The sequence below is a fragment of the Leptodactylus fuscus genome, chromosome 4, assembly GCF_031893055.1.
Source record: "Leptodactylus fuscus isolate aLepFus1 chromosome 4, aLepFus1.hap2, whole genome shotgun sequence".
Lineage (NCBI taxonomy): Eukaryota > Metazoa > Chordata > Amphibia > Anura > Leptodactylidae > Leptodactylus > Leptodactylus fuscus.
This window is the reverse complement of record NC_134268.1, coordinates 76,450,944-76,474,797: the sequence shown is the minus strand read 5'-3', so window position 1 is coordinate 76,474,797 and position 23,854 is coordinate 76,450,944. Positions and strand designations below refer to the sequence as shown.

General features: G+C 39.9%; 1 protein-coding gene across 1 annotated transcript in view; it reads right to left on the bottom strand.

Moving 5' to 3' along the window:
* Positions 1-8,486: 8,486 nt before the first annotated feature.
* CIDEA (cell death inducing DFFA like effector a) overlaps positions 8,487-23,854 on the bottom strand; it is a 38,024-nt gene continuing 22,656 nt past the window's right edge. Inside the window, exons 2-5 of the mRNA XM_075272159.1 lie at positions 23,581-23,731; positions 19,858-20,004; positions 16,249-16,430; positions 8,487-8,778 (exon numbers count right to left, since the gene is read on the bottom strand). Coding sequence (XP_075128260.1) covers positions 8,649-8,778; positions 16,249-16,430; positions 19,858-20,004; positions 23,581-23,731 — 610 coding nt within the window. The 3' untranslated portion in view covers positions 8,487-8,648. The remainder of the gene's footprint in view (positions 8,779-16,248; positions 16,431-19,857; positions 20,005-23,580; positions 23,732-23,854) is intronic.

Genomic DNA, 23,854 nt, shown 5'->3' with positions numbered 1-23,854 from the left:
CCCTTCTCTTCTCTAAATTGTGAGGCACACTGTACTGCACGTGTTCTCCTCATGTCACCGTCCCCCAGAATGATTACAGCTTCAGCTGGGTTACACTAGATCCCAGCGTGACAAAGGTAAAAGACAGCTCTTACTGACTTACATTGCCTAAAATCACAATAATAGGTAAAAAAGTAATAATAGACAATATAAGGCCAATGGGAACAGTCTGGTACCTGCACCACCCTGGTGTTAAATATTATGATATTACTGGATATTTTGCACTGAGATACAGTGTAGGCCAGCTGAGGCTACAACCCTTCTCTTCTAGGTATAAGGGACTTGAGGCACAGTACAGCGCAACTCACACTGCAGAGCTTTGAAAATCGGGAGTAGTTGAGGCAATGTCATAATGTCATGGCTGCTGGGAGGGGGAATGAATGGGTTACACCAGCAGGTATACCGCACATTTATCACCTTTCCTATGGATAGATTATAAATGTTTTTGGTGGAATAACCACTTTAATATCATAGATACAAAAAGTGTAGTCCTACTCTGTCAAACTTCTATATGGTTAACATGGTTCTTAATATTTCCAATGTTCTAAATAATATTCTATGTATTCTAATAATTATGTAAGTATTAAAGCATCAGACAAGCTTACATATTAGAAACCTGATGGATCAAGCAATGTCATAGTGCTACTAGAAATGGTGGCCAAAGCAGGGGTTTCGGAATGTGCTCCCCATCCTGTAGCCTTGGTCTCTGAGAGTCAGTTTGATAGCTGTTGGATATGCAATATTTCAGCCCTCAGGATTTTTATTGAACACTATAGGCCAGTGATGGCGAACCTATGGCACGCGTGCCAGAGAGGGCACGCAGAGCCCCCTCTGCTGGCACGCGTGCTGTCGCCCTGATCGCTCACTAACGGCGAATCCGATGCAGGATTCCCCGTTAGTGAGCGATCGCTGCCTTCAGCTGGTTGTGCAAATGCGCATCCAGCTGAAAGCTGTCAGTGTAGCTCAGTGTAGGCCACGCGTACTACGCGGCCTACACTGACTACAGAGTGTGACCTCTGAACAAGCGCGGGCGTGATGACGTAAGTCATCAGCGCGCGCAGTGAACAGAAGAGAGAACACCCGGCAGCTCTTCAGGTAACTATATTGTGTTTGTTTGCACTGTCAGGGGAGGGGGGCAACGGTAGACATTTCATGTTGTGTAGGAGGGGGCTACTGTAGACTTTCATGCTGTGTGGGTAGGGGGCTACTGTGGACCATTTTATGCTGTATGGGAGGGGGCTACTGTGGACCTTTCATGTTGTGTGGGAGGGGGCTACTGTAGACTTTCATGCTGTGCGGGTAGGGGGCTACTGTGGACCATTTTATGCTGCTACTGTGGATCTTTCATGCTCTGTGGGAGGGGGCTACTGTGGACCAGTTCATGTTGTGTGGGAGGGGGCTACTCTGGACCATTTCATGCTGTGTGGGAGGGGGCTACTGTGGACCATTTCATGTTGTGTGGGAGGGGGCTACTGTGGACCATTTCATGTTGTGTAGGAGGGGGCTACTGTGGATCTTTCATGCTCTGTGGGAGGGGGCTACTGTGGACCATTTCATGTTGTGTGGGAGGGGGCTATTGTGGACCATTTCATGTTGTGTGGGAGGGGGCTACTGTGGACCAGTTCATGTTGTGTGGGAGGGGGCTACTGTGGACCAGTTCATGCTGTGTGGGAGGGGGCTACTGTGGACCAGTTCATGCTGTGTGGGAGGGGGCTACTGTGGACCAGTTCATGCTGTGTGGGAGGGGGCTACTGTGGAGTATACAGGTATAATCCTGTGTGGGGGCCACTGTGGGCCAGATTGTACTGTGTGGGGGGGCCACTGAGGGGCAGATTGTACTGTGTGGGGGGCCACTGAGGGGCAGATTGTACTGTGTGGGGGGGCCACTGAGGGGCAGATTGTACTGTGTGGGGGGCCACTGAGGGGCAGATTGTACTGTGTGGGGTCCCCTCACTATGTATATCACACAGTATTTGTTTTATAGCAGACGTGAAATTAGTACAGGATGTAATAACATTGCACGGTAAACTATAAAACAGATCCTGTGCGATGTAAATAGTGAAAATTAATTGTTTAAAAGTACAGAATGCAGAGACCTTTACCTTTCAGTACAAGATCTGTAAAGCCCCAGTCACGACTGTAATTTGTGGGTCCGCAATTGTGGACCCACAGAGTTTTAAGGTTAAATTGCCGTGTTGGCACTCCGTGATAATTTATTTGGTTTTGGGTTGCAGTTTAGGCACTTGGTCTCAAAAAGGTTCGCCATCACTGCTATAGGCTGTACATGAAACTTGTTTTACAAAGTACAGAATTTTTTTTTTTCTCTTGTTATTCATAAATTGCCCCTTCCCCTATTAGTGGCCTAGACGTGGTCAGGTAGATCAGTGAGAATAACATTAGATAATGAAATTTAAACTGTAACATAGACATTCCTCATATTAACATTTCATGTGACTAGCTACAAAGAAAAACTTGTGGACCTCTGATATAAAGCATATTTTCCAGAATGTAATAGGCGATATTTTGGATGAGATTTATACTGCATAAGGCTATCGCAAGTGCATTGCATTGTGGATGATTTCTATACAAGACATCAAAGTGGACGACATCCAGACTCATGCTGTCATTTGTCCACGAGTAATCAATTTCCTTGGTTCATTTGGCAAACTCTGTACCCGTCACATTAAAGGATCAGGATTACAGTGCACACTCGCTACACAAAGAAAGTCATTGCCTTGTAAAAGCCATTGAAACATTTGTGCATGATTTACAGACCAGACAAGCTTGTCAAACTAACACATTTCGCAAATTTTTCTTAACATGACAATTTGGTTTGTGATATTTTCATGTTTGACACTGTAAGGGTAAGTCCAGATCTTCTTGATGGATCCATTAGAAGTCTCCATCTTAGATTCTGTCAAACGTCACAGGGGGGAAAAAAAAAAGGCTGTAGGAATTTTTTGTTTGGCATTAAAGTCAATGTGGTTTATTGGGGTCCCTTATGCTATTGATCCATCCCTGTTGGGTTTTCGTTTTGTCCGTTTTATGTGAACGTTGCCTAAAACATGCTGCATTTGCATTTCTCAATAAGACGATCCTTTTCTTGCGCATGTTAGTTTGGTCATCACTTCTTCTTAGCAAAATATTATTTGTCACTGTGTCAAGAGTTCGATTACATGTCTTGTGTTGTAAGCAAGAATACTATGGAATGACCATAGACTGTGACTATATGATGCTTAGTAGCAGGTAAAAAGTTCAGTTCAATATACATACGTGAGCAGGTATGCCTAAATGATTCTACTTACATTTGTTTGTTTTAGTAAATCCTTCTATAACAATCACGGAGCGTATTTTCTCGTGTCTCCACATGATGACTGTGCTCTTTCATTCAGTTGCTAATAGGAGGTGTGTACGTACACTCCGACATTGTCCAGTCTGTGAGTTGTCAATTATTCATAAGTTTTTAGAAGGAATAAATTACATATTAGAGAATTCTGCGTTAATATCCAGGGTCCTAAGTTTAGGATCCTCCTCTTTTGGTCTGAGCTAAGAGCTATCCAAATCTCCCACTGTGGAAATCCTGTCCTGTATTATATAGCCAAACTACTGCAGGTGACAAGTGCTACTTTATCTGTATCTACATCCTCAGGAAATTGACCCAATTTAAAATAATGGACCTTTTTGGCTTCCTGCCCCACCACTTACCTGAATATGCAGATGAGGTCAGCATTCTAGGGCAGGAGGTGCAATAAAGATACAGCAATGCACTGCCTATGCTAGGACAGCAGATGGGTTAGATGCTATGTTCGAGTGGTCTTAAGGACTCATGTAACAGATGCATGTGGGAACGTTTGCAGTAAAACGTGATGCCAAATGGAGAACAAGAGGGAAAAATGTATACCGAAAGTGGTAGAAGGCGTCACCTGAGTGACTGGATGTGACTGCACTGATAGTGGTATCAACTGGTTATATTATTTACATGTATAGGAGTATTATTTGGTAACCTGTTGTCTGCCTTATTTATTGGTATACAAAAAATATCTTTATAGATCTTAGCAACACCACTGAGGCCCATGTAACAGCAACAGGCTACTGGGAGGTCCATTGTTTGTCCTAGAGCCCATATAAAAAAATACAACCGTGCCTTGAACACATTTTGTGTACAAATCAAGCAATAAAACAATTACTGTAATACAGAAATATTTCATTGTTAATCCTGCTAGAAGTCTAACTACAGTGTTGTCCAAAAGTATTGGCACCCCTGCAATTCTGTCAGAGATTGCAATCACAAATTCTTTGGTATTATCTTCATTTAATTTGTCTTCAATGGAAAACCACAAAAATAATTGTCAAAAAGCCAAATTGGATATAATTCAACACCAAACATAAAAAAGGGGGTGGACAAAAGTATTGGCACTGTTTGAAAAATCATGTGATGCTTCTCTAATTTGTGTAATTAACAGCACCTGTTACTTACTTGAGGCACCTAACAGGTGGTGGCAATAACTAAATCACGCTTGCAGCCAGTTGAAATGGATTAAAGTTGACTCAACCCCTGTCCTGTGTCCTTGTGTGTACCACATTGAGCATGGAGAAAAGAAAGAAGATCAAAGAACTGTCTGAGGACTTGAGAAGCAAAATTGTGAGAAAGCATGAGCAATCTCAAGGCTACAAGTCCATCTCCAAAGACCTGAATGTTCCTGTGTCTACCGTGCGCAGTGTAATCAAGAAGTTTAAAGCCCATGGCACTGTGGCTAACCTCCCTAGATGTGGACAGAAAAAAATTGACGAGAAATTTCAACGCAAGATTGTGCGGATGGTGGATAAAGAACCTTAACTAACATCCAAACAAGTTCAAGCTGCCCTGCAGTCTGAGGGTACAGAGTCAACCCATACTATCCATCGGCGTCCGAATGAAAAGGGACTGTATGGTAGGATACCCAGGAAGACCCCACTTCTTACCCAGAGACATAAAAAAAGCCAGGTTGGAGTTTGCCAAAACTTACCTGAGAAAGCCAAAAACGTTTTGGAAGAATGTTCTCTAGTCAGATGAGACAAAAGTAGAGCTTTTTGGGAAAAGGCATCAACATAGCATTTACAGGAAAGAAGAAGAAAAAAAAAAAAAAAAAAGTCACTACAGTCAAACATGGCGGAGATTCCCTGATGTTTTGGGGTTGCTTTGCTGCCTCTGGCACTGGACTGCTTGACCGTGTTCATGGCATTATGAAGTCTGAAGGCTACCAACAAATGTTGCAGCATAATGTAGGGCCCGGTGTGAGAAAGCCAACTCTGTAAATAACCATCCTTCCTTCCTGCTAATCCTCCTGCTAATATTAAGTGAAAGTTTGGATGTTTGTTCCTCGATCACGCAAAAACGGCTGAATGGATTTAGATGAAATTTGGCACATAGATAGTTTGTAACCTCGATTAAAATATAGGCTACTTTTTATCCCGGTAAATGACATGGCTTCATGTCTGTTATGAATTTATGTTCACATACTATATTAAACTGCTTTTGGCAGCAGGCTGATAAAGCCAGGTCTGTTATCTATGTAAACACATAGTTAACCCTGAGTCCATTCTGTATACGTATTTCCATATTATCTGATCTGCTCATGGCGGTGCTGACACACTGGATGGGAAAACACCTTTAATCCAAATTGGCAGTTGGCCAATTTTAAACATGCTGGGGAAAAAAAAGATAATCTAATTTGTCGCAAAATTCTAAAACAACGAAAGCTATGAAGGTAGCCAGAAGTCAACAGACTTCTCCCTCAAGGAGATCATCGAAGCCAACAACACACATTATATGGCATCCCAGCGAGCTTTTGAGATGGTGGAAAAATCACAGGCACGGTGCGAAAAACAAGTTCAGCAGTAGGACAGCTTGAGAGCTGCTGAAACGCCGGAGCAGGTGAACCATCGACGGCAGCAATTTGCTGAATATAGGCAATTCATCGACGCCAAAAACACACAGACGAAGTCGCCGGCAGAGGCTAGGAAGAATATAAAACAGAACAATCACATTTGACAATGACTGGACTATATTAAAATGGTTATATTAATGTCAGCCAGATTCTGTCATCTCTGACTCATAATTATGTAGATATTAAGTAGATATAGAAAGGTTCCATGTGGTTAGATTCTAAGTATACATGAAGAAATGATGAAAAGGCAGCAGTCACTCATGAAGGATGACAACATATTGTTTTTTTAAGTAATGTTACATAGAGGTGGATTCCAGACAGTCGTGTAGACACAAGCGCTCACTCGGTTTATGTTGAGACAAGCCTGGCCTAGAAAAATTGCATACTTTGTGCATTAGGTGTATGTGATTTATATAAAAGATGATTGTTGGGTACCCAGGTAGTCATAAACTGCAGCAATGTGAACTGGGTGCATAGATACACCCATTCAATGTTTAGGCATCAATCTGCTATGTATAAATGTCCAAGAATAAGGAGATGCACATATGACAATGACAAAAAGTAAAGTGTCAGAATATTTCACAACAATACACTTTTTTCCTAGTACTTGTATGTCACAAAGTTTGAAAAAATCTTTTTTTGCAGCATTGTACACCCATGGCCTAAGCAGTCTAGTGCCACATGTGTGAACAGCGTGTTACCATAGCAAAAATAAATCAGCAAAAAGCGGTGGGGACCACGGGAGAGGTGCTGAAGTGACCAGGGGTTTTTCAGGTAAGTATTGTTGGTTTATTTAGTTATTTTACAACATTTCTCCCTTTTAATGTGCACACACTTTATAAGGCCACAATCAACCAAGTTACTATCCAGTGAACAAAAGAGATACAAAGTAGACGTGAGCAAATAATTAGGATAATAAAGTCATTTTTATTAAAAACAAAATATTTTAAAATGATTGCAATGTAAACGTATTGTCTACCTTATCCTTCCAGCTGAAGGCATCCATCTACCTTCCATTTAACCCTCATTCACTCAAGTTGTTTTTCTCTGTAAATTGCTATCGCACACAGCTTCGAGTACATGTCGCAACAGATAATGTACCAGAGATTCAAGACCAAGTAGACTGAACACTTACAGATATGGCAGTTTATATTTGGAGGAAATCAGACAAATCTTGTCTTAAGGTTTCTGAAAAAAGGATTTCAATAAAATTCCCCATTAGATTCAACATGGATGCCATATATTTATAAGAAAAAAAAAAAAAATGGTCCCATACATTGTAACTATGTCGAACTCCAGGTTGTTGGCAGTTTCTTGGACGGAACAAAGTGTATCATGTTAAAAACGGTTCTGAAACTCCCAAAAGTCAATAAAAAAAGCACCTATGCCCAGTAATGCGAAGGCCACACAAAGAGTTTTTTCTGCCATGAAGGCGGAAGTAAGGTGACCTTACTTGCAGTTGAGTTCCTTACATTAAAAGGGGTTGCCCGGCCCCAAAATGATTTTCCATACGTATTACCTATCCACAGCTGCTCGCGGACGGTGAGTATATGTAGTACATCTATGTCCACTAGCAGCTTCTGGCACTTGAAGGCTGCCGAAACAGCTGATTTGTGCAGAGTCCTGGTGTTGGACCCCAAGATCACATACTGATGGCCTATCCTGTGGATAGGTCATCATTAGGAAAAAACAATTCAGGATCAGAAACCCTCTTCAAACAGTCAAGTACATTAGTTTGTTTGCAACAAATTACTGAAGACATAAAATACATTTGCTTGGTTCACATTTGATAAGTTACACAAGACTTCACTAACATTTTAGCAGCAACCAGAAAAACTATTCATATGGAAAAAAAACCTGTTATATTCTAAAGTCTATGTCATTAAATAACTTTTACATTATGTCATGTGATCAGAATAACACATTTTCTCACGCTAGCAGCAACCACAAAGACTAGTATTAATAAAAGCAACTAAAAACCAATAACCACAATACAAGATCCCCACATAAATAAGAATAGCTTAGGACTAAAAGTTACACATGGCCATAATATAGCCATGAAACCCTGCAGGTCTACTCAACTAAAAATAGATCACTACATACCCTATGATGATCCAAGTTCAGTTTATTAGACCACTGGAGGTCCCTTGGGTTGTGTGCAAATGTGTGGTCAAGTACCGTAAGTAGTAAGAAACTAGTTTTACCCTAAAAACTTACTATACATCCTTAATGTATCTCTCTCAGAAGTCCAAGAGAATGAAATTTGGGGAACGGTTTGATCCTACCACAGAACTGTTTTTCTTTTCTTATGCAGCCTCATGGACTCTGGTGAGAGTAATAGGCTATAAGTAATGCTATAAATGTATGTAGACACATACAATACATGTAAACAATATGGAGTTACTAGTACTGAAAGTTACAGATCTGAGGTTTTCTAGTTATACAGAACAAAACAGAACTAATGAGACATATAAATCTTAGGAGATGCTTTATCATTATAAGCTGAAGAACACCAGAAAATATCAATGTTGTGCAAAATAATGCATAAGAAAATCTCCATGACACATGCATGGTGGCTGTGTGGATTATCTGGAAAAAAATATCGTTGTCATTGGTTTTAGCTATTCAAAACTGCACAATTGTACCACATAAGGGATGATAAAAGGACTTTCCAGTGGTATTTTAGGAGCGCTGTGCCCTTCGGTATGTTCTTTCGTCACTGTCTTCTGTCCACTGAAGTATATATGAGCCGCAGTACAGGAGAACATGTCCGGCCACCTGAGCGAGGTGTGACAGCATCCGTAGAAAGCTCCTAAAAGTAAGGACACAAGAGGTTAACATTACAGATGATGAAAGACGGATGTAAGATTATTATTTGACATTCCCAAATCTCCTTACACCATTTATTTCTGTTATTCCAAAAAGGACAAAACTATTTTTCATGGCCGTTTTGCATCTGTAGGGCACCCATTGTCACAGACATATTGAAAAAAAAAAATATATATATATATATATATATATTTTTTTTTTTTTTTTTTAAAAAAACAACAGTCTGACAGCAGCTTCAGAAATGACCATAACACATCTCTTTATGTGTGTGTGAATAGGGCCTTAGTGTGTGTGTTTGCAGCCCTCATTTTATACAGCGAGCATGTTTCACTGAAAATACAGAGGAATCATTTACTGCCTTCAGCAAACTATTTTCATCCCATGCTGTGGCTTAAACAAAAAAAAATAAAAAGATATATTTAACAAATAAAGTGCTCCAAGACAATATGGTGCTAAGAGTAAATACCGTGAAATCTTGTTCAGAAATGCATAAGCTACATGAATATTCTGATTGTAACAAGTTCAGAGAACAAGCTTGAGATGTTTGTTCAGATTTTACAGCCACTTCCTCTTAAAACAATGCTGGAAAACAAGAAAATCATTCTCACTTCCGTACAGAAGGCAGAACCTTCTTGTTCAGTCATAAATAACACATGATATATAACCAACATATAATAAAGATGTCAATCTGCCCACCAATATGATAGAAACAATACATTTTTAGACAACCTTCAAAAACAGTTAGACTTTTAGATTTAATATTGGTCCCAATGGTACGCTTTAGGAATGAGGCTAGACAATGACTAGTACATTCCTGGTGAACCCCTTTATCTCTGTGACCCATGGAATTCTCCCATCAATGTGAGAGTACAGAACATTAGAGATGTATGTGTGTGTCAGAGACACGAAGGAGATCCTCGTGAACATTTGTGCTCCGCTTTAAAAGCTCTCGTTTCAGTTGGGGGAGCTAGCCGGACAATGAGGATGAAATCAGGATATGGTGGCAGGTGTGGCCAGACTCCTCCAAGACACAACTGGACATACAACAGCTGCGTTCTGCACAACAGCTGCTCCCCAGCATAAATCAAGACATGATCTTACTGTTCTCTGGGGTCTCTAGTGTAAAAAGTTAGCTGCGAGTGAAAGAAGGAACACGTAGGCTGACACAATAAGTGATGTAAGGAAAACAAACATTCATCGTCCACATAATCCCATTTCATTTATAGGTGGACCGTATCCCAGAATGCAGTGGGTCACGAGACACACAATGTTATGCCCCTTGCTACATTTTAATTTCTTAACTCCTATCTTTTATAATAATAATGTTTTTCTAGTATACTTTAATGAAGATTAACAGACCGATGTAAAAAGTCCCAATAAAACAAAAGCAATAAGCACACATATAGAAAGGAAGTGACAAGGGAAATGAAATAAATTGGCTTTAAGACAATCTCCACCCAAACTAGACATGTACATGCTGTTTGGAGTTGCCAGAAGACGACAATAGCTCTCAGCAACATGAGATATAGGATCGTGCCTCTTTGTACTAGACTGCATTACTATCATTATACCATCTAGACTTACAGCCTACCTAAACGTTCATATAACTTCTGATATTCTGGTGCCATTTATAAGAGCGCTGTGATATAATTTATTAAATTCTGACTCATTTCAATGAAATCCTGCACCAATTATTTTCCCTATTTCACTGTTACATGGCCCCCTATCATTCACTTATGGCCGTGAGCAAGATCCTCGTTCTCAAAATAGATGCAGCTTCCACCTGTGGGACCCCTCCTATGGATACAGCCATAAATGTAGAGACTGGTGTAGGTCTGACTGACCGCTCAAACCCCCACTGATCAGGGGACAAAGGTCCCCCCCATTCTCCAGAACAGCGCTGCTATGAGTAGTCAGACCCTCACTATCTATAAGTTATCCCTTAGGTGATTAATTTTCCCTCAAAAGCAAGTTACCTTATAGGTATTACAAAAAAAAAAAAAATTGCAAAAATTTTGCCATTATCTGCATTTAATAGTACCCATTGGCGTTAATAATGTATGCATATAATTCTAATGAGACCCTGTTAGTCATGCACATCCAGTAAAATACAGTACAGCTTCTGCTGCATCGACAGTGAAAGATTCAGGGATAGAGAGCCTTAGGCTGAACTTGCATCTTCTTTCTGTGATGAGGTGCTCATCTAAAGTAATTGCTTTTCTCGATTTGCTTTAAAGGGATTTTCTGTACTAAAAATATTGACCCCCGTCTGACACAGATCAGCTGTTCTCAACAGCCGTTACCCAAAGAATGGAGCAGGAATCAGACTGTGCTGTTCACTGTAAAGGAATCAGGTACTGCAGATCAGACCCCATTCATTTAGATGGAACCTAACTCGACAGGAACTTTTTTCTGACAGTACATAGAGAATAGGGCTATCTGCTTCCTGTGCCTTACCATGTGTATCAGCTGCTGAGAACAAATAATTGATGGGATGGCAGGTGCAGACCCCACTGATCCTATATTGGTGACTTCTCTTTAGGATAGGTCATTAATATTTATAGCCTGGAAAACATCTTTAAATCTGTATCAGCATGTCTGACTTTTACTGTTATACATGTATAAGGGAAAGGGAATTCTATGTACAGCTTAAATTCACTCACTGACAAAAAACAAAACAAAACCCTAAACAAACCCAAAAACCATTAAATAGTGAGCTGTTGGAATTAAATGAAGCTTTGCATAACTGCAATAGAAATACATGTGATTGCGGCAGAATGATACATATATTGGGGAAAACTGTACATGTGAAATGAGGCTAAAGTACCCTGCTGGGCCCCTCTAGCCTGGATAGGAGATACGGTTTGGCATGGAAGTACAGAGCTTCTGTATGGTATCTTGCAGAACATTTGCTCCAAAGGAATTGCACTTCAGCCTGTAGCTCCTGTAAGACAGCTAAAACCCTTATCCCAGCTAGGCCCATAATTACTTGATATGTGATAAATCTGGCAACTGCGCAGGCCAAGGTAGTTTCCACAATCTGGTGGAATAGTATGGACCAGCCTCCTCAGAAGATTCGGCAAAGGAACAGTGCTCATCCAGAGATAACGGAAAACCCTTTATTGGACAATGCACAGCGCGTTTCGGGCCAACATCAGCCCTTTCTCAAGTTTAGATATTCTTTATCAATTTTGTCATCACAACAGCATACAGGAAGCAGAGATCAGACAAATTGCTGGTACCTCTTTCCAGTACATAACACCTGAGTAGAATGCATAGCTATGAGGTGAAACAACTAAGAGTCCATATCCACAAGAGGTGTAGTGAGTGATGCCTAATAAAAGCGGTAGTCTAGGATTACAAAACATGGCTGCACTTTTCTTCTCAGTAAGTGACATCATGTTCGTTGCTCACAAGGTCATACTGCAGATTGTTGCATTCATTTGAATGGAGCTGAACTGCAGCAGGGCCATTTGACCAATGGATCTGATGGATCTGGATCCACTTAAATTTGGCCCTCTTGGTCAGCTCTGCATTATTTCTGTACAAATGTTCATTGTACATTCTGCACAATGTTTAGTAGATCTGGATTATGAAAATGACATGACAATAAAAAGTATCGAAAATGTTAAAGTAGATAGAAAAAACCCAGATTTCTATCCTACAAAAACTAGAAATCCTTGCTTCCACCTCTTTCAACAAAAGGTGGAAGAAGAATTAGTTGAGCTGGAAAGTAAACTTAAAAGTAATAGAGGTAGAAAAAACAATAATCTTACAAGAAAAGAAAGAGAAGCCATTAAAAAATTAAAAAAAAACTAATAATCTCATTATTAAGAGGGCTGATAAGGGGGGGATGACAATTGTTATGGACTATAAAGACTATGTAGAGGGCTGTCATACTATTCTGGAAGATGAAAAAACATATTTAAAATTAAAAGAGGATCCAACTGCAGCCTATAAAAAGGGTCTTGAAATTCTCATTAAGGAAGGGGAAGCTTTAGGAATTTTTAATAAAGCAGAGAGTGATTATTTACTTAACCCTACACCTACTATACCAACTATATATGGTCTTCCTAAAGTCCATAAAAATGTCAAACCTGTCCCGTTGCATCCTATAATATCTGGACGTAACTCCCTTAATGAGCGACCCGGAGCATGGTTGGATAAGATACTCCAGCCCTTAGTTTACCGCACCATGGGTCACATTAAAGACAGCCGTGAAATATTAAAAATTTTTGATAAATTTGATTGGGACAAAAACAAATCGTGGCTTGCATGTGACGTCAGCTCTCTTTATCCTAGTATCCCCCACGGGGATGCCCTCGATGCTCTGGCTTACCAACTTTATAAGTATAGTCTATACACCCCAGCGATGTGTGAGTATATTCTTTCAGTTACTTCTTTTTTACTTACACATAATTATTTTGTTTTTTTGAACACTTTTTATTTGCAGATTAAGGGGGCTCCTATGGGAGCCCCCTTTTCACCTTCACTTGCAAATTTATTTTTATCATTTTGGGAAGAAAAATTTATTTTTTCACCGATTAATCCGTTTATTGATTCGGTTTTCTGGTATGGGCGCTACATCGACGACCTACTAATAGTGTGGGTCGGAGATGTGGCGCCCATACCAGATTTCATTTCTTTTTTGAATAAAAATGAATATGGTCTCAGTTTCACACATCAACATAGTTTTTCATCAATCAATTTTTTTAGACGTCACGTTGCTGGGGTGTGTAGACACAGGAAAAGTAATTACAAAGCTGTATCGGAAACCTACAGCAGGAAATACAATTTTGAAGGCTGATAGTTGCCACCCTATAGCCACGATAAGAGGGATCCCCGTGGGGGAGCTAATTCGAGCAAAACGTGCGTGTAATAGGGAGGGCGACTATGTACATGAGAGCCAAGAGGTTATTAACAGGCTTCAAAATAGAGGTTACTCTAAAAAGATATTAAATCAAGCATTAAATAAAGTAGAACTGAGAGAGAGGGAAAAACTTTTTGAGGAAAAAGTAAAAACTAACCATGATTTAGATGAAGCAATAGTGTTTTCAACCAATTATAGTCCACAATTTAATAAAAAAAATTATTAAAAACAATCTATCTATTTTAGAGCTTGATGACACGGTAAAAAGAATTCTTGAAAAAGGACTTCAGTTCGTTCCCAAAAAGGGAGTTTCATTGGGAAATGATTTATCCCCCAGCTTCTTAAAACCTCTTGATACTAGTTCTATAAGGGAAAAAAAGGGGTCGTTTAGGTGTGGCAGACCTAAATGTAAAAGCTGTCCTTTTACGGCTGACACGGAAGAACTAAGTAGTTTTAAAACTAATTTCAAAGTAAAATTCAATTCTAATATTAACTGTACTTCTAAATATACAGTATATTGTATCAAATGCTCAGCCTGCAAATTTGACTATGTAGGCAGCACTACTAGACCATTAAAGGTCAGAATAGCCGAACATATCAGGGACAGTAAGAAGTTGGAAACGGAGGGGATTTCAGGAGCATCAACACATTTTTCTAGTACACATGGGGGTAATGTTGATAACTTTACCTTTTGGGGAATCGAAATGGTTAATGATAATATCAGAGGAGGTAATAAGAAAAAAATATTGCTTAAAAAAGAGGCATTATGGATCCTCCGTTTTGGCTGTCGACAACCAGATGGAATGAATGCTAAGTCTGACTTAGCATTCATATTCTGACAATTCTCTATTCTGGTCGTAGTATATAATATGATAGTACAATATTGCAACATATGTTTTTTCATGTGTGGTAAAAACTTTTCCTTAGACTAGAATTTAGGTTTATCGGTCTTCTTAGGCTGAAGAGAATAATAAACACACATTTCTTTCTCTTTTCTCTCTTTGTTAGGGATAAACTATCCTTTTAACATGAAATATATATTCCCTCTAGTAAAGTTTGTTACGTTATCTTGGAGCCCGGTTAAATCTCGATATTCATTTAAAACGTTACATAACATACTTAGTATTTGAGGATGCCTCTACTACTCTTCATGTCAGTGAGATGTGGGATTTTGGACTCTGCAAGTTAATCACCTTGGGAGTTATAATAGAGAATGTAATAATGCACATTCACGCATAGAGAAAAAGGCTGCGATAATCTGTTTATCAATGAATGGAGTTCTGACAGCAATCGTTTGATTGACAGATACCTTGATCAGTTTATAACTTCACTTTGGATTATTCTTCATATATAATTAGTAATTTTCTCCATTTTATGTAGTGTCTGACTAAGTAGGGTTTGAAAACAGATGAACCTAGGTCAAGTTGACCAGCTGGTACTAATGAGAAAAGACAGACCCACCCTTTGTCAAGTTTTCCTACAGTGTATATAAAGTTTTTCACTGCTAGCAAAGTTTAGGCTAGTTTCACTATGAATAAGGAATGCTTTGGACGTTCCGAAACGCGTCAGTTTCATAGCGACTTTTAAACTCACAATGTCCAGTGTCTATTTTGTCTTCACTATGTGTTGTCTATGAATGTGTGCCTCAGCCTAAGGTGGCGAACTGATTTTTTAAGAAGATGAAATAAAGAAGTTGTTTTAAAAAAAAGTTCTGAGTTGCGGACCCTTACATCAAAGCTGCGGTTTTGAAGAAACTATTTTGTAAAGATATAATATGTATATACATGTGACATCATATTTTTTCCCTATACTGTGACTTTTCAATGTACATTGTGATCTTTCTCTTTTTTTTGTTCTTACTATTCTATTTTCCAGTCATCCTTGTACATTCACTGCATTGTGTGCTTTGTCCCAATACTGTATTGTGACATCTCTGTGTTTATTACCCCTGCACTGTGACATCAGTGATTGTGGTTTATCCACCTACTGTAATGTCACTACGTGTTTATCTCCATGCCTTAGGGAGACAAATAATAAGCTTTTTATACTCTGAACTTGCTGCTGAATGTGGGTGGCAATGTTGCTACTATGGTTTTGTTATGGGGACCTAAAGTTTACTTGCAACACCTTAAAGTACAGTGTGCACTACTTAGTTTTGGAGGATCCTGAAACCAGTTACAAAGTGACCCAAACCTTTTCCTTGCTCTTAGTTCAAGGCTGAATTTGTGCTACTCTTCACAATACACTGGATTACTATACAGCAGTAGTTTACTACAGTACTTTCTAATTCTAGGTTCAGTGCACACTATGGGGGGGAAATTCATCATTCCCTCTAAGCCAGAAAACCAGCATAGAAGGATGATGTTGTGGCGCATGTTTAGCACAAGGACCTTTCTATGAATGTGGGCAGTGCATGGCAGATATACATTATAGCACTGGGTATGAGAAATTTATGAAGTCAACTTCCTCATAAAGCACTCAGTGCCTATACCAGCTGGGCCGTACAATGCACCAGTCTTAATAAGTTTGCCCCAATGACTTTTCAGTATCTGTAAACCTTCCTGATATGAAGTATATACTTACCGCAGAATTTTCTTTGCGCCCAAACACTTGATATCGCAGGATACAGAGTACATTTCATAAAAGGTCGCCTTAATGTTCAAGCAGCCAATAAAATCCTTAGGGCTCAGCTTGTACAAATCCAGTGTAATGTTGGCTATTCCTTTCTTGGTCACTTGTTGGGTGGTTCGTGTAACAGTTCTTGTCTAGGAACATAAGAATGCACAATTGCTCTTATTTTAGTTGAAACCGCACAAATTTTACAGAACAGGTGATGTAGGTGCCGCACCCAAGCTATCAGATAATGATTAGGTGCTCGAGAATGCAATTCAACAGGTCATGGATTACAACAAATATTAACACAGTTATTACAATACCAGTAAAGAAGCTAGCACTTTCATCCTTCTAAAGCCCAACGATGAATCCAGCAAACACCTTCTTTATATAAAACTTAGCCTTTAATGTGTAACATCCAAGATAAAACAAACATCGGTACTGGTATATCAGGATTTGTCCATGATGGCAGATGGAAAAGATAAGCGTCTGGCTGACGTGTTTCAAAGCCCTATAATGGCTTCTTACTCATCCTTCTAGTCCTTTCTGCAAAAATCAGCAATATAGGGAGTGGAGAATAAGTCGCCGATTCACAAAAGGAAAAACGGTTTGATTCAAATGACTATCCTATATCTGCAGGGCTGGGTTGTTTATGTTGGGTGCTGGTGACAGACTACCCTTAAGGAAAGATTGTGCGAGTTTTAACATACATTACTACATACATATAGATTAAATATCAAGAAACTTGGAATCCATCAAGAATGCTGATGATGGAACCTCGAGTTGTGGCAACATCACAACCCCCGAGGAAATTACCTGTGCTATGGGAGCTGGCTTTACTATAGTCAGCCAGACCCTATATCACAGGTAAATAATTACCTGTGAGATCAGGAAAGAAGTGGGTGGAGCGACTCATGGGGCCAAACTCTGCCTCAGATCACATGACCTTGGTCTTGATGTTGCCAGAACTCCCCTCCAAGTACCCAAGCAGCATCCTGAGGACCAGGCAATTCAATTAATACTCCTCTGACAACCCATTTAATTGATCCTACTAAATGTTTAACACAGAATTTCTTCTACAATAAAGGTATTTTCTGGGACTTTAGTATTGAACTATTGTAATATTGTACTAGTTTTAGTTCTGGGAATAAAGTCCCAAAAATCCCTGTATAGTGTAAAGGTAGGAATAGGCCTTCAACAGCTGTAAATCCGTCAGGACAGCTAAGGACTTCTGCTATGTGTTAGTTTACTAGCATAAGTTACTATAAACCTGGCGTGCCAAGGTTTACCTACCCCTTTTTTTTTTTTTCAAAAGTGGTGAACGTGCTGGAGAAAGTGGAATATATCAATTTTACACCATAAAACTTACATAATCCATTAAATGAATCCCCCTAAAATTCCTAAAAGCCCTGCTCTAGATTACAGTGTAATCTATATTCTGTGTTTGAAGCACTTAAAATGCTTCTCTAGGTAATATTTGCCTGCCACCTAGTGGTGATGTAGAGAAGTTAAAGGGGTTATGCAGGAAGATAAAAAGCTGTCACAGAGCATTCCCTGCACTGGATAAGTATCCTTACTGATATAGATAAGGGTCTCCCAGCCTCTTCAGCCAGCAGTCTGGCTCTCGGTTACATCACTGACTTGTGGCTCCTGTTGCTTGTAAGTACAGGAGAGCCGGGTTGATCATACAACAGAGAGTCATACCATCAGCAGAAGAGGCAAAGCACAGACATTTCCAGCCCCCCTTTTCCTCTGTGACATTTCTATCCTTCAAAAACTTCCGATGCCTTCTGTTACCAGGCAAGTGACAAGTATTCATTGAGTGGAGTCTTGACTAGTCTGAAACAATCCAGTTACTGACACTTTTCAATGGATTGTCATGTCAGGTATTCCTAGCAGTCATACTACTAGGACAGTCACTTTAATTCATTTAAGTGGTGTTCAAGTCATCTCTATTTTGTTTCTCTTAAGACTCCTTAATTATTGGGTGCAACTTGTGGATAAGAGGCACCGTGTAACTGCACCCTTTCATTTTAAGGTGCCATGCATGTGGTTACATGATGCAGCAAGTGTCACACGCAATTAATATCTTCCACAAGTGCCAGCATTATACCTGTGTAGGGGTTCGGGCACTTTTACTCCCAAAGGCTATAATGGTGCACAGCAAGATGGCAATGGAGGTGTAATCTCTTTAGTAAGAGTCTCCTTTGTGTCTCAGATGCAATGATAGCCAGAGATTGATCTGGAGACCATGTGAGTAAGGTCAAGAAAAGGCCATTTCTCCTAAGTGGCGCAGGAGCCTTTATTTAGTAGCTTTTGCTACTGTGGCAGCCTGCATGTCCTAAACATACTACCATGACCTGCAGCATCTCCAGACTTGTCTCCCATCAAGCACATCTGGGACAACATTGGTTGGCAATCCCTAAACAAGCTACAGGAGCAACTGATTTGCATGCGCAAGTGCATTCAGGGTGGCAGAACATTGTAACTATTAATATAACCTATTATTTATTAATATAACCGCACCGATAGCGTGCAAAGGCACATAAGTACATATGTCTCTGCATGTGGTGCTCATACTCTATACCAAATAAATCAAGATGTTTGGAATATTTTGTTTCCATTTTATTTAGTATTTGCATACTATTAATATGTCTCTTGGTCCCATTATTTCCACAATTTGAAGACGTTTCCTTTTTGCTGTTGCAATTTGATTGAAGAATGTTATTCAGGTGCACTCCTGTGCTTCACAATTGAAGCCCGTGCCCGTCACATTTCTGGCATTAGTTGTTGAACTTTTGTCAAGCCAAGGTGCCCCCCCCCCGCCATGTCTTGCCTTGGCCTCTTCCCCACTCATTTTCATAAAAAGGGCCCCAGAGCACTTGGCTTGGGAGACACATGGCACCACAGCATCCTCTCCTAATTGTTATATAGGTAATTTTTCTTGCCATTAATGCTATTTTTCTCCCTCAGATGTTTTTTCTCCTCTTTTCTATTTGTTTTTCCAGCACTTTTACCCCAAGTTATGCCAGAGGGGTCACATTCAGACAGCTGTGCTGTCACATGTATACAAATGAATTTGTTCATAGGAGGTGTGGCTGAGCTACAGTGATTGGTCGTTTTCAAAGCAGAGGGTGTGGCTTAGCTGGCTCAGAAGATATTCGCTGTCATCATGGAATCTGCAATCAAGCCCCTCCTTCCCGCCCCTTTACTATAGCCCTGTTTATTAGTTGGGGGGGGGGGCAGATAATACTAGTAGGACAGTTTTCACTCAATTATTATTATTCAGGTTATTCTTGCTATTTATTAATGATTTAATTTATTTATTATTAATTAAATTGGCAACCTTGATGAACACCGCAGCCAATTTTTACCATAATCTGTGTGCTGTGTTTTTATTTCAAGACATGTTTGATAGCAGGAAATGGGAGCTTGTGGTGCCATGGTGCGCAAAAAGATCAAACTGGGGCATTTTTGGTGTAAAAAAAGGGGGCCACGTAACAAAGATTTGTCACAGCTACTCCCATCTACACCAGAAAACTAACAGTAAATTTCCACATTTCTCATCAGAAAACATACTTGTGCCCACTTCTGTTGTCCTTCTAGAAGTACAAACTGTGTGTTGTCCTCCAAAGACTGAAAGAACTCCTCAGTGTCAACAACTGTGCCATCTTCGTCCAGCACCAGGGTTACCACGCTATGGGTAATTAACAATGTATCAATGGCCTGCAATAAGAAATACTCAATATACTAAATCTGAAAGATTAGCACATAAACAAGGCATATATAACGATATAAAACCCTTCACTTGCACAAGCATGGCGCATATCTTGTATGTAAATAGGTTTGCAGACTAGTTATTCTAAATGTCACTGTGGGATAGCTACTCAAATTCATAAACAATTCACTGAGGGAGTAACTCTAAAACATAACTTTTAATGAATTTAATTAAAAGGATTCTAAAATATTAGTCCAACATTAGTTGGTATATGGGGACAGGTGAATTATAGATGAGCCTTTGAATGAATCGGCTATAAGATTTACTAATACCCCTGTATCACCAACATACCACTAACCCCTATGATAGTTAGCAAGGGGTTAAATATATAGTCACAGCCGTCTGATTGTATTTCAGCTCTGACCTATTCGGCAGGTACAACCAGGGTCTTGGGCATAACAGTTCTCTAGTCAGCTCACCCACAATAGGGCTAAAATCAATACCGATACCCTGCCTGCACTTCTATCATTCCCCTCAACGCGTTTCTATGTCCTTATAGCAGAACAGTTCATCAGGAGGAGTTTAAAGTAACAATTTAGTAGATGAAGTGCGGTAAGAACCGCAATTCCCCTGTCCCGTATGATAGGACAGGGTACTGGTATATGATGAACTGTTCTGCTATAAGGACATAGAAACGCGTTGAGGGGAATGATAGGGGTGCAGGCAGGGTATCGGTATTGATTTTAGCCCTATTGTGGGTGAGCTGACTAGGGAACTGTTATGCCCAAGACCCTGGTTGTACCTGCCGAATAGGTCAGAGCTGAAATACAATCAGATGGCTGTGACTAAATATTTAACCCCTTGCTAACTATCATAGGGGTTAGTGGTATGTTGGTGATACAGGGATATTAGTAAATCTTATAGCCGATTCATTCAAAAGCTTATCTATAATTCACCTGTCCCCATATACCAACTAATGTTGGACTAATATTTTAGAATCCTTTTAATTAAATTCATTAAAAGTTATGTTTTAGAGTTACTCCCTCAGTGAATTGTTAGACTAGTTATTCTGTCAATTCCATTTGTGTATCAGCTATGCAATAAGACTCATTATTAATCTGTATTAATACAGAACATTAAACACACCTAGAGATGAGGAACAATGGCTAAGTATGCAAATCTAAAGGAAATTCACTGTAGATTATGGAAAAAGGTGGCCTTCTCTTATTTAGCTTACTGAAAATAAAAGATGTCCCATTATGTGAACAGTCATTTTGTTAAAGGGATTCTACCACTAAATCTGTATTTTTTCTGCTTTAGACGTCGGAATAGCCTTTAGAAAGGCTATTTGTCCCTTACCTTTATATGTGGTCTCCGCTGCGCTGCTCCTTAGAAATACCGTTTTTTTTTACCAGTATGCTAATGAGTTCTCTTGCAGCAATGGGGAGGGCCCCAGCGCTCAAAAGACGATGGAGGCGTCCCCACTGCTGCCAGACAACACTGTCTGGCGACGCCTCCATCTTCAGCTGCATCCTCCCCTTCTCTCATCCTCTTCTGTCTGCGTAAGCTCCGATGCCTGCGCAGTCGGCTCTGCCAGTGAGACACTAGTAGAGCCGACTGCGCATGTCGGCCGGCGGCCATTTTTTGTTCGGCGTAGACTTAGAGGAGCATACTGTGCGTGCACACAATTGTGGCCTCGAAAATATGGCTGACGGCCGGCATGCTCTACTACTGTCTCGCTGGCAGAGCCGACTGCGCAGGCGTCGGAGCTGACGCTAAAGGAAGACGACGAGAGAAGGGGAGGATGCAGCTGAAGATGGAGGTGTCGCTGGAGAGAGTTCTCTGGGCCCGCCCCCATTCCTGCGAGAGAATGCATTAGCATACCGGTAAAAACCGGTATTTTTAAGGAATGGCGCAGCAGAGACCACGTCTAAAGGTAAGAGACGAACAGCCTTTCTAAAGTCTATTCCGATGTCTAAAGCAGAAAAAAATACCGATTTAGTGGTAGAATCCCTTTAACTTTTTGTCTAGTTTGTCAAGTTCTGTTCATACCTGTGTTCTAGTTTCCGTTCCAAACTAAAACCATAAGAAATTGTGGTATCTGCTAGAAGATGAACAGTAAAGGTGCTGAATAAACTCCACTAACTTATAGAGATTCCTCCAAATAGATGTGTATATTGCCTAAGGAACCCCTGACAGCCCAATATCACTCCGTGTTGTTCCCCATTTGTAATATACTATAAAAGTTTCACATAAAAGACAAACATTATTTTACTTTCTGAACCATGAGCATTACTGAATGTCAGCTTGTTATCTCAGTGAGGTTACTGAGCTACCAAATCAGTCACGTATATATAGGAGTTACTCACATATAGGAGACATCTGCTGTCAGACTTCACTGAGCAAACAGATGGTTAGCGTTCACTAATTTTACTAATTGGAGGGAGACCCAGAGGTTGGACACCTCTTACTGATCAGACCTGTATAGCATCTATTAATATTTATGATGGAACTCATTCATATGTATAGAAAGGGAGTCTACCACTTCCGCCAGGTATATTTATCTGCCACCACCACGTTACAGAGCACATTACAGTGAAAAAACAACATACCTGTTATGTATATCACTTTTGTAGACTCAGAGAAACAACTTTGAATTCTTATGTAAATGACATTAATCCTTTGTTAAATTGGAAAGAACTATGCATGTCATCTTATGCAAATAAGGCAGTTGGTGCACTGAAGGCGGGCTTTCAGCCCTCGGAGCAACACTCTTGCCACTCATGTAGGATGGGCCATGTCATAGCAGTGAAAGGATCAACTCCCACTACTTGGCATGGCACAGGCAGAAGGTGGTAGGGGGAGTGGCAAAATCAGTGCTCCCAAGCCCCCAGTGCACCATAAGACTTCAAAAGTCTACAAAAGTGACATATACAACATACCTTTTGTTATGTATCATTGTAATGTACCCTGTATGAAGATGGTGGCAGATGAATATGATAGGGAATGGTGGTAGACTCCCTTTAATTTCATTTACTTTATAGCTTGTGGGTGAAGAGTAGGTTTCAAGTCTTAAGTTATTACTTGAAATGTCTCCAGGATAACCAGTTGTGACCTCCTGTAATCATGTAACTCCATGAGGAAGACCTATATTAATACGCCAAGTCAGATTTTTATCTATGTCCAGTGGGTTGAGATATACAACGATATAGTGGTATTTTTGTCCACAGCTAACAATCAGAACTTATGGTTTATTTTTTAGACGAACTTTATAAACTGAAAACTGTTCTTGGATCGTTTTCCATGGTAAGCAGTTTTGATACACAGCACTTGCTAAAACACATTGGCACGTGGTCAAAAATAAAATGGATACAGCACTATCTTATGGCTAGAAATGATATGAATACTTATTTTTAGCTTTTAGACAATTATTACTAAAAGGTGATGTTATCTCAAGTCTGCTAGAACTTTGTACCAACCGGCACCCATTTTTAAAAGAACTACTGCAAATGTAACCTACTGTAAGATTAGAGATTTGCGATAATACAATTGTTCACATTATAGAAGAAATGTATATGAAATACCTTCTGTAGGAGTTCCTTCAACGTGCCAGCAACTACGCCTTTTCGTCTGCTTCTGTCGCCATTAGATACTCGGAAGGGTCTTTGTGGAGGAGGAGGAAGAGGTGGGAAGAGAACCTTTCGGGTTATTGAGGAACCCACAGTAGTAACTGATCTAAAAATAAGTAGCATCAAACATGAAATGAATGAATGGACATAAAGTATCAAAGCAGTGGAAACAATAATGGTGAGCATACAAGTGCCGGAAAATCACGCCAAAAAGAAAGAAAAAAAATGT